Below are 11,099 nucleotides of genomic sequence, written 5' to 3'. Positions count from 1 at the left end.
TTGTAATATTATAAAAGCCTTACATGGCTCATTACAGGCACACAAGAAAGCAAGGCAAACACGTTCCATCCAGGATCACTCAGAACATTATTGACATCTTTCATATCCTCTTGATGTTAACACCCTTCTCCCTGCCCCTTACATTTCTGAAAACAGCACGCTTTGCTGCGTCAAAAGAAGCCTGCCAACCAGTTCCCTCATCCCCAGTCCACAGGTGCACTCTGTAATCTCTGGGCATCTTAGAATTAACATATATGAAAGGCATGGAGGCTGGGTGACCTCTGAGATTACTTACAGCCTCAATAATCTTCAGTTTTATCTTCTCTTTTCCTACAATGCCTTGCTTCAGTGCCACCTGTGAAGCCATCCTCGACAGTGAAAATGGAAAGTGATTCCTAAAATTTATATCACTCACATGTGGCATTTATGACTTGCACTGTAATTATTTTGGTTTATCGTTAATGGTCTGATGGGGAATTTTGAGGCCCTAAGATAAGGATAATGTAGTATTCCCTGGCATTCAGCCATTGACGAAACTGAAGTCATTTTGAGTGTCGTCATTTTAATAGCTGGATGAGTTGCCTGAGCCAAGATGAAAAGTGGTCTAGGCTGACTGAGTTTTGAGGAAAGCTTGGAGTCAAGTTTAGAAAACTGATGAGGGATCAGTAAAGAACATGGGAGGAACTGGGAAGGTGGGTATACCTAGTTTCAGCTTCAAAAGCAGCAGGTTTCTCAAGAGACTGGCAGCTAGGACCAAGGCAGGTTGGACTGTGGCCTCCCATCTTTCTAGTTTTGTTGAAAAGACAATAGAGTAAGGTGTGGGTAAGGCAATTCTCTAGTGACTTTTCAGCCAGCCTCTCTTTCCCTAAACTAATCCTCATGCTGACTCCAGCAGTTAGTCTTTAGCATAGGGACTAAAAAGTGGTGGCTGCTTTTTCTGATCTGGCCTCCTTTCTGGTCTGTCTCCTAGATTAAAGTAGTTGCTTATGCTTACTATAGGGAGGTCTGTGTACTACTCTAAAGAAAACATTCTGGAATGGCTTCTGAGGTGTGATTTAAGCTGAAATCTGAAGAACAAGGAGCCAACCAAGGGTGCTTGGACAGAGGGACCAGCAGAAACTAAAGCTGAGGTTGACAGGAATTTGGGATGTTTGTGTGTGTGTGCTCAGTTGCATCCTATTATTTGCGATCCTATGGACTGTGGCCCTCCAGGCTCCTCTGTCTATGGAATTTTCCAGATAAGAACACTGGAGCAGCTTGTCATTTCCTCCACCAGGGAATCTTTCTGATCCAGGGATGGAAACTATGTCTCTTGCATTGGCAGGTGGATTCTTAACCACTATGCCACCTGGGAAGCCCTTGGAATGTTTAGGAACTGCTAGACTATAGGCCGGAGAAGGCAATGGCACCCCACTCCTGTACTCTTGCTTGGAAAATCCCATGGATGGAGAAGCCTGGAAGGCTGCAGTCCATGGAGTTGCTGAGGGTCGGACACGACTGAGCGACTTCACTTCCACTTTTCACTTTCATGCATTGGAGAAGGAAATGGCAACCCACTCCATTGTTCTTGCCTGGAGAATCCCATGGATGGGGGAGCCTGGTGGGCTGCCGTCTATGGGGTTGCACAGAGTCGGATACGACTGAAGTGATTTAGCAGCAGCAGCAGCAGACTATAGGCAGCTGAAGCCTAGTGAGTAAGATGAAGAAATTGGCGGGAGCCAGATTATGCAGGGCCTTGAAGCCATTGTCTTAGGGAATGGAATTTGTTCTTGACACAGTGGGAGCTGTTAAAGGGTTTCAAGCTGTCAAGGGATTTAGGCTAATGATAAGTGGCAACAGTGGAAGTAGAAAGACTTCGTTCAACTATATTCCAAGATAAAAATTAAGAAAAAAAAAAAAGACTCTTGGCACTATGAGGCCATTGCAGTGGTTCGGGCGAGAGGTGACAAACGTGAGTGCAAGACTGGACTGGCTGACGGATTGGGTGTGAGGCCAAGGTGGTCAGGGAAAGAGGAACTAAGGATGACTTCTCGGTGAATGGTGAACAGTGGAGAGGAAGAGGTTTGTGGGAAAATGGGGTTCTGTTTTGTTATTTTGTCTCACCCATGAAACGCTGAAGAACAGATGGCAAATGGGTAACGAGCTTTGAGTTCAGAGGATAGGACCAGACGAGCTAGACATTTAGGAGTTGTGCCCTTGTCCTGAACACTGAGAAATGGGTGAGATCCATGGCCATAGTAGGGGTTTTGGCCTCTGATTGAATGGGTCCCTTCCTCCATAATAAACAGGAAAGAAGGAGAAGACAGTACCATTGCAGGTGTGTTTGTGAATTTGGCAGGGAGACGAGGGTGAACGAGTATGTAGCTGGTGGTTCAGTAAACACACAAGGGAACTCCCATAAGTTGCTGAGTGCCCTTTAGAGGTGCATGCTCATGCGTTATGCTGTAACCACGTGGCCACTGGGGGAGTTGTACTGAGTGTGACTTGGTGTAGACAAGTGGCTTCTTTGGTATGAGCAGAATAGGTTTATCAGGGAGTTCAACTGAGGTTGTTTGCAAGAGAGGGTGATTATAGCAGTGGCCCCTTGTCCCCTCCAGGTGCATAAGTGAAAGTGAAGTCGCTCAGTCGTGTCCAACTTTTTGAGACCCCATGGACTGTAGCCTGCCAGGCTCCTCCATCCATGGGATGTTCCAGGCAGGAGTACCGGAGTGGGTTGCCATTCCCTTCTCCAGGGGATCTTCCCGACCCAGGGATCGAACCCAGTCTTCCACATTGCAGGCAGACTCTTTACTGTCTGAGCTACAAGGGAAGCCAGGTGCATGGCTGGTGTCAAATACAGTTCAGTTCTAGTTCAGATTAGCCTTTATGAAAGTGTCTTGCTGTCAGTCGCATGCACTGGCTATGGGAAGGGTATGCAGCCATGTAACTCCAGAAGGCACTATGTGAACTGCAGACAGCATGCTTCTAGTTCTAGGAGTGGCCCATGTGTGTATATGAAGCTCGGCACAGGTGTCCTAGCACTTAGAAATGACCACGATCTTGGAGCTTCTGTGGATATTTAAACTGCCTCACTGTTTAAATATCCTCGCTTACAGCATCCTTGCCTGGCTGCCCCTACTTGAACACCTTCATTGGTGGGGAGCTCATTACTTTGAGAAGCAACATGTACTAGCTGTACCACGCCCTTTTGTCCTCCCTGCAGTGGCTCTAGAACCGAGGCAAGAGCTCCTGTCTCCTGCGCTCTGATCCTTGCTCTCCATTCCCGTGAGTGAGGGGCACTGAAGCAGCCAAGCAGACAGATATGACTGGGAGCTGTCTTGTTTTCTCCAGTGCAGTAGTCTTTTTAAGCCAACTATTCCAGCCTCTTCTAAGAACTTTTAAAAAATCTTGGTGCTACAATCTGGTGTACAACTTATCTATCCCAGTTTTGTGTTCCAGTTTATATAAACTTTGTTTTCATACCGCACAATTGCACTCATCTCACACGCTAGTGAAGTAATGCTCAAAATTCTCCAAGCCAGGCTTCATCAATACGTGAACCATGAACTTCCAGATGTTCAAGCTGGTTTTAGAAAAGGCAGAGGAACCAGAGATCAAATTGCCAATATCCGCTGGATCATGGAAAAAGCAAGAGAGTTCCAGAAAAACATCTATTTCTGCTTTATTGACTATGCCAAAGCCTTTGACTGTGTGGATCACAATAAACTGGGGAAAATTCTGAAAGAGATGGGTTAATACCAGATCACCTGACCTGCCTCTTGAGAAATCTGTATGCAGGTCAGGAAGCAACAGTTAGAACTGGACATGGAACAACAGACTGGTTCCAAATAGGAAAAGGAATACATCAAGGCTGTATATTGTCACCCTGCTTATTTAACATATGCAGAGTACATCATGAGAAACGCTGGGCTGGAAGAAGCACAAGCTGGAATCAAGATTGCCGGGAGAAATATCAATAACGTCAGATATGCAGATACCACCCTTATGGCAGAAAGTGAAGAGGAACTCAAAAGCCCCTTGATGAAAGTGAAAGTGGAGAGTGAAAAAGTTGGCTTAAAGCTCAACATTCAGAAAACAAAGATCATGGCATCCGGTCCCACCACTTCATGGGAAATAGATGGGGAAACAGTGGAAACAGTGTCAGACTTTATTTTTCTGGGCTCCAAAATCACTGCAGATGGTGACTGCAGCCATGAAATTAAAAGACACTCCTTGGAAGAAAAGTTGTGACCAACCTAGACAGCATATTAAAAAGCAGAGATACTACTTTGCCAACAAAGGTCCGTCTAGTCAAGGCTATGGTTTTTCCAGTGGTCATGTATGGATGTGAGAGTTGGACTGTGAAGAAGGCTGAACGCCAAAGAATTGATGCTTTTGAACTGTGGTGTTGGAGAAGACTCTTGAGAGTCCCTTGGACTGCAAGGAGATCCAACCAGTCCATTCTGAAGGAGATCAGTCCTGGGATTTCTTTGGAAGGAATGATGCTAAAGCTGAAACTCCAGTACTTTGGCCACCTCATGCGAAGAGCTGACTCATTGGAAAAGACTCTGATGCTGGGAGGGATTGGGGGCAGGAGGAGAAGGGTGAGATGGCTGGATGGGATCACTGACTCAATGAATGTGAGTCTGGGTGAACTCCAGGAGTTGGTGATGGACAGGGAGGCCTGGCGTGCTGCGATTCATGGGGTTGCAGAGTCGGACACGACTGAGCGACTGAACTGAACTGAAAGGGATAGTATAGGAGAAGGCAATGGCACCCCACTCCGGTACTCTTGCCTGGAAAATCCCATGGGCAGAGGAGCCTGGCGGGCTATAGTCCATGGGGTCACAAAGAGACATGACAGGGACTTCACTTTCATTTTTCACTTTCATGCATTGGAGAAGGAAATGGCAACCCACTCCAGGGTTCTTGCTTGGAGAATCCCAGGGACGGGGGAGCCTGGTGGGCTGCCGTCTATGGGGTTGCACAGAGTTGGACACGACTGAAGCAACTTAGCAGCAGCAGCAGCAAAGGGATAGTATAAGAGACTTTAATAGGATCCAGATGTTTGTGATAGCCATCTGACAACTCTATCAAAAAGGGAAATAAAGTTGTTTGGGTATAACTTGTTTTTAGTGGACTCATGCGGAGAAGGCAATGGCACCCCACTCCAGTACTTTTGCTTGGAAAATCCCATGGATGGAGGAGCCTGGTAGGCTGCAGTCCAATCCCATGGATGGAGGAGCCTGGTAGGCTGCAGTCCATGGGGTCGCTAAGAGTCAGACACAACTGAGTGACTTCGCTTTCACTTTTCACTTTCATGCATTGGAGAAGGAAATGGCAACCCACTCCAGTGTTCTTGCCTGGAGAATCCCAGGGACAGGGGAGCCTGGTGGCTGCCGTCTCTGGGGTCGCACAGAGTCGGACACGACTGAAGCGACTTAGCATAGCATAGCATAGCATAGTGGACTCATGTGGGCACCTAGTGGCCATCATGTTTAGGTAACTGGTGAGACTTTCATGAGCCCTCTGAATTTTGTTAACTCAACTGACTTAAAAATTGATACTTGTGTTCCGTTCTAGTCTCTGTCAACCTTCTGTTTGTAATGTTTTCTCAAAGATTATTGATAATGAAGTTTTTCTGGTATAATTTGCTCGAACAAGATCACTTGAATTAAATCAAAGGGGCTTAAGTCTAATCAACCACAAGCTGAGAGTAACATCCTAGGTTGGTGGTGATGGCTCAGCTGCCCTTACCATTCTGGGCATCATATGTACTATTCACCTGTGATCTTGACATCTTAGGGGGGGTGTTTGGACGGCACAAGGGATGATGGCCCACTCTTTGGGTCACTGTAGCTTAGTGGTTAGGTGCTTGCCTGGATTCAGACAGGCCTGAGTCATGTCAGATTTCATCTCTGCCACTAATGAGCAGTATGACTTGGCAACTTACCTAAACTTGCCAAGCATCAGTTCCCTCATCTATGAAATGAGTGTCTCAGTTGAGGATTAAATGAAGCCTCTAATGAAGCTTGGCTCTTGGTAACCATTTCTTCCATATGGCCGTTATTCTCTTAAAGTTTGCTGGGTAGAGCTCCTGAGCACATTCAGGAACCTAGAGAGAAAGTAAATGTTTGGCCTCCCAGGGCAAGGCAGAAGCACTGGGTACCCTGGACTCAGGCCCCTGTTTCAGAAGGAAAGGCTGGGCACTCCTTGAGGGCCAGAGAGGAGTACTTTGACCTTTGGCCTAGTGAGAACAAGAGAGAACATTCCCCCCCTTTGTGTCCAGTTGTCTTAGGCAGGAAGTAGGAATTAAAAAAAGAGACACCTGTCTGCTTTATGACTTGAGGGAGGGATCCAAGGCTTCTCCTAGTTGTCATGGTTGATAAGAAATAGAGGAGGGCTGGGGCTCCAGAAGAGAGAAGGAGGTGGAAAGGGGAACACCTGCTCTTAGAAAAGCAGGGCAGGGTCCTGCTCCCCTGGATAGAAGGCCAGAAGGGCTTGGAGATGTCCTCAACCTGTCCCCTATCCCCACCCTCATGATGATGGCTTCCTGAGAGCTGATTGCTCCTGCTTTGGGTGGTGGGGCTTGGCAGGAGGCAGGCAGGCAGGTAACTAGAGCTGAGATTCCTCTTCCATTCCTGAGCTGCTGCTGCTGCTGCACTCTGCAAGTATAGTGCCAGGAATAGAGGTTGAGTACACGGGTTCTGCTGGAGGTCTTGACCTCGGTGGTCAGATTAGGCCAAGATCTAGTTGAAGCTCTTTGCAGGAGGAGGGGGAGTTTCTGTGATCGTGTGGGAAATAAGTGAGGTGGAGTGTGGAGTGGGAGTAAAAACGGTCTAGAGAATTTAAAAGGGTGATCTTCCCTGATTGCCTTTCATCCTAGTAGGAATAACAGGATGAGGGGTGGCTGGGGATGGGAGGGTCAGGAGGCTGGGATCTCAGGCTGAAATAGCTTTGGCTATTTTCCTAGCTGTTAACTGCTAGGTAAGCAGGTAAGATCTTGAGAGATGGAGGGAAGGTGTCCTTGAGACCACATTGGGGACCTGGCATATGGTGAGGTCCTGAGTCGTGTCTGCATTTATTTTTCTCTCCTAGCATTACCACGCTTCCCAATATCTTGGATGGAGGAGAGTAACACAAGCTCTCAGCATCCATGACTGCCTGGTGCCATCCTCACTCCATCTCATCATGGGGCAAGGGTGGAGCAGGTGTGGCCACGGCCACAGTGGGGCATCAGCTTTGCTTAGGGTCTGGCGGCAGGTGGCCAGCACCATGAAACTGCCCAGCTTTGGGCATTGTGTGGCCTGGGGAGGCCTCCACCTGCTTAGACCCTTTCCAGGTTCCCTGATAGTTTGGCTGTCAGAGCTGAGCCACAGTGGTCTCGGCCACTCAGCAGGTGGCTCCTTCCAGGGCCTGTGTGGACTGTGGGTGCTGCTGCTGTCTCCCAGTATCCTGTGGGACTTGGCTGGTGGAGCCCTGGGGGGCCTAGGTGTTCTGGAGCAGCTGTATCTCAGCCACACCAGCTGGCCTCCCTGCGCCCCGACTTTTCCATCACCCCGTGCTCTCTACTCTGTCTAGACCTCTTACAACCTGCTTGCAAGCCTGGACCCCTGCAGCCTGTGGAGCCTGGGAACCTGGGGCAGCCAGACCTGAGCCACAACCCAGCTGAGCTGGGCACCGCTGGGGTTGGGAGCCTCTGCCACCTGTGCTGGCAGAGCTGGCTGGGAACCAGCACAGCAAGTCAGGGGTGCAGCCCTGGCCCCCATGCCAGCCTGGAAGTGCTCCCTGGCTGGGATTGACATTAGTCAGCTGGAGGCCGAGACCTTTGTACCCCCGTGAGCACTGGGCCTCGTCTCTATTGTAGGCAACCGACTGCAGCATCTCAAGTTCAAAATATGACGGGCATCTGGATAGCAGGCATGATGCTGCTGCTGCCTCAAACCCCTGGGTATGTGACTGGCCTGCAACAGGCCGTTAGGAACTTGGATGACCTGATGGCACTTGTGTGTAGCCAGCCTGGGTTACTTGACTTGTAGCCTGGGCAGCTGGTGGGGTGGTGCTGAGCAGTGTGGATTCCCAGCTGGGCTGGTCACTGTGGCTGTGACCGTGGTTATGGTTGAGTGCAAGTGCAGGCGAGGCCCTGGGGGAACCAGAGAGCAGGGGAGCCCTCGAGAGGCAGCTGGGGGAGGGAGAGAAGATGGAGCTGTGATAAAGGAAAAGGGATGGTCCTTAGAGGTCTTTGGGGCTCCATTGTCTGCCCAGGCAGGGTGGAGTAGTGGGAGGGGAGAAATGGCTGTGTTCAACTCTCAGGGCCTAGGACCGACCACCCCTCCCTCACCTATTTCCCCCTGATCTAGCACAATGCTCTCATCTTTCCCAGCCCTGGGAAGAGCAGTCTGGCCCCTAGTCCTCAACACCTCTTTGGGAAAGAGGGAACTAAAAGGTAGAAAGACCAGAGGGAACTGGGGTGGGACGGGTACAGTCAAAGTTGCTCGGTCGTGTCCGACTCTTTGCAACCCCATGGACTGTAGCCCACTAGGCTCCTCTATCCATGGAATGCTCCAGGCAAGAATACAGGAGTGGGTTGCCATTCCTTTCTCCAGGGGATCTTCCTGACCCAGGGATCGAACCCAGGCCTCCTACATTGCAGGCAGATTCCTAACCATCTGAGAGCCACCAGGGAAGCCCTATAAGGAAAGCATTCATCTTTGTCTCCTTTCTCTTGCTCACACATGTTCCTGGCCTCTGCTGCTGGGGACTTGATCAGAAGCTGGTTGCTAAAGTTATGATGGAGGTAGGGTGGGTAATGGTGTTGTTCCCATGGGCACAAGCCAGGCAGGCTTCTAGAACTATTTTGTGGACATACACTGATCCCAGTTCTCAGCACTTTGCTCCTTCCTGATGGCTGTGCATTTTGTCTCATTTGAATCGGGGATAGCTGAGGAGATTGGAAAAAGAAAAACAGTTGGAAAGTTGATACTGTAGTATGTGCCTGTAGTGTGTGTGTGTGTGCGCGCGCGCGCGCACACGTGTGCCTGTATTTTGGTAAAAACTTGTCTCATGTGGTGGTAGGGGGTAGGAAGGGTAGGCAAAATAACCTTTAACCCATTCTTTTTCTCATTCCCTTTGACTGAAGTTTTCCCACCCTCACCCTCAACTCCCCACCCCAGCAGTCACACAATCTTATTCCCTAGTTTTTTACCTGGATATGTCCCTTTCTCACATTCTTTCTGATACACCTAGACTTTAATCATAGTGACTTTGTAAAAAAAAAAAAAAATAGATATGAAAAGTGTTTTGTTGTCCAGCTTTCACTGGCTGATTGGGAATTTTAAATTCCTGTCTTCAGAAATGCTACTTTAACATAAGCTCCCTCTCCCTTCCTCAGGGAAGAAACACACCTCCTGAATTAAAGGACCTTACAAAAATGCTTACAGAGTCTTCAATATTAGAAGATGAATTTGTATGTTGCAGGGTGGTAGAGGGGGTGCAGGAAGATAGGTGGGGGTGGCCGTGTGGTGACAATCCCAGAGTGCCTCGAACTTTTGCTCATTTGTTCAACAAACAGTTACTGAGACATGACATAGTGGCAACACGTTTTGTTCATTTACTTATCTATTTGGCACACATTTCCTGAATGCATCCCATCTACCTGGCCCTGTGGATATAATAGGCAGAAACCAGACATTGTCCTTGCCCTCATGGAGCTCACAATCTAGTGTTAATCTAGTCATCAATAGACAAATCACAAATATACAATTGCTAATGTACTAAGTGGGAGAAGGCAATGGCACCCCACTCCAGTACTGTTGCCTGGAAAATCCCATGGATGGAGGAGCATGGTGGGCTGCAGTCCATGGGGTCGCTAAGAGTCAGACACGACTGAGTGACTTCACTTTCACTTTCCACTTTCATGCATTGGAGAAGGAAATGGCAACCCACTCCAGTGTTCTTGCCTGGAGAATCCCATAGACAGAGAAGCCTGGTAGGCTGCAGTCCATGGGATCGCACAGAGTCGGACACGACTGAAGCGACTTGGCAGGCAGCAATGTACTAAGTGAGTCAAGGGAGAGGTGCCTGATGGTTATGAGAACAAAATAGAGGATCTGAGAACAAACAAGGCCAAAGGGGGAGACCAGTCCGAAGCCTGATGCAGCTAAACTGACAAAAAATGGTAGATTGGGCTAGAGTTGGAGCGCTAGAGCTGGAGGAACGGACTGCTTGAGATGACCCGTATGTCCTCGTCAGGTCTTTCTTCTCTCGGGGGACAGAAGAAAGGCAAACCAAGACCAAAGTTCTCTACAAGTGGCTCTGAGGAGACCCTCTTACTCTAAAGTTAAAACAGAAGCAGAGGGATTTCGTGTGTGTGATTTCCTCTGTGTGTGTGTGTGTGTGTTGTGTACACCATTCACTGAAGCCCTACTATGTGCTAGGACCAACACTGTCAACATTTAAACTTCACAACCCTGTGACGTCGATGTCATTCCAGTTTCCCAGATGAATCTTGGGAAGTATAGGAGATATATTGAAAGTCACAGAGTTGCGTTAGAATTGGAGCCCAGGTTCAGCTGTATTCAAAGGCTAGTTCGCTTACTGTACCTTCCTCTACTCTAGTTCTCAATTTTGCACCTATAAGGACTCTTGAGCCTCCCTGGGCAGAAAGAATAACGGAACCCTGCAGCTACAATACTTTCTTCAGTCCAGAACTAGAGAGTGAGAGCTTTGTTTCCCGACGGAAGCGGGGAGGAAAGAAAAACCCCCGCGAAACCCGGAAGTTGTGCGTCGCATCCTCGCGCCGGCCTCCCTGGCCGCCGGGTGAGGCTGCGGCGGACTGCCCTTTCTCAAGATGGCGTCGAAGACGGGTTCGCGACGGTGGATGTTGCAGCTGATCATGCAGTTGGGTTCTGTGTTGCTCACACGCTGCCCCTTCTGGGGCTGCTTCAGCCAGCTCATGCTGTATGCTGAGAGGGCCGAGGCGCGCCGGTGAGCGGGTCCGTGCGGTCGCCGAATGTGGTGGGGGCGGTCCGGCCCGTCCCAGGAATGGGGGTGCGGTGAGGTGGGGAAGAAGTTGTGGCCTAGAAGTTGGGACCCTTGGACTGGGAGGAACTGGGACCTCG

General features: G+C 49.2%; 1 protein-coding gene across 4 annotated transcripts in view; it reads left to right on the top strand.

Annotated features, from left to right (window-relative positions):
• Nucleotides 1-135: 135 nt before the first annotated feature.
• The window catches only part of TMEM101 (transmembrane protein 101), a 61,137-nt gene continuing 50,173 nt past the window's right edge, over nt 136-11,099 (top strand). For 2 of the 4 annotated variants that reach the window (XM_070773589.1, XM_070773590.1), the window contains exon 1: nt 136-10,965. In XM_070773589.1, the coding sequence (XP_070629690.1) occupies nt 10,829-10,965 (137 nt within the window). In that variant the 5' untranslated portion in view covers nt 136-10,828. Of the gene's footprint in view, nt 10,974-11,099 lie in introns of all 4 variants that reach the window. The other 2 variants (XM_019981959.2, XM_070773591.1) reach the window with 2 other exon arrangements.

This window comes from Bos indicus, chromosome 19 (assembly GCF_029378745.1).
Source record: "Bos indicus isolate NIAB-ARS_2022 breed Sahiwal x Tharparkar chromosome 19, NIAB-ARS_B.indTharparkar_mat_pri_1.0, whole genome shotgun sequence".
NCBI classification, from domain to species: domain Eukaryota; kingdom Metazoa; phylum Chordata; class Mammalia; order Artiodactyla; family Bovidae; genus Bos; species Bos indicus.
The sequence above is the reverse complement of the archived record's forward strand: the minus strand, read 5'-3'. Positions and strand labels throughout refer to the sequence as shown.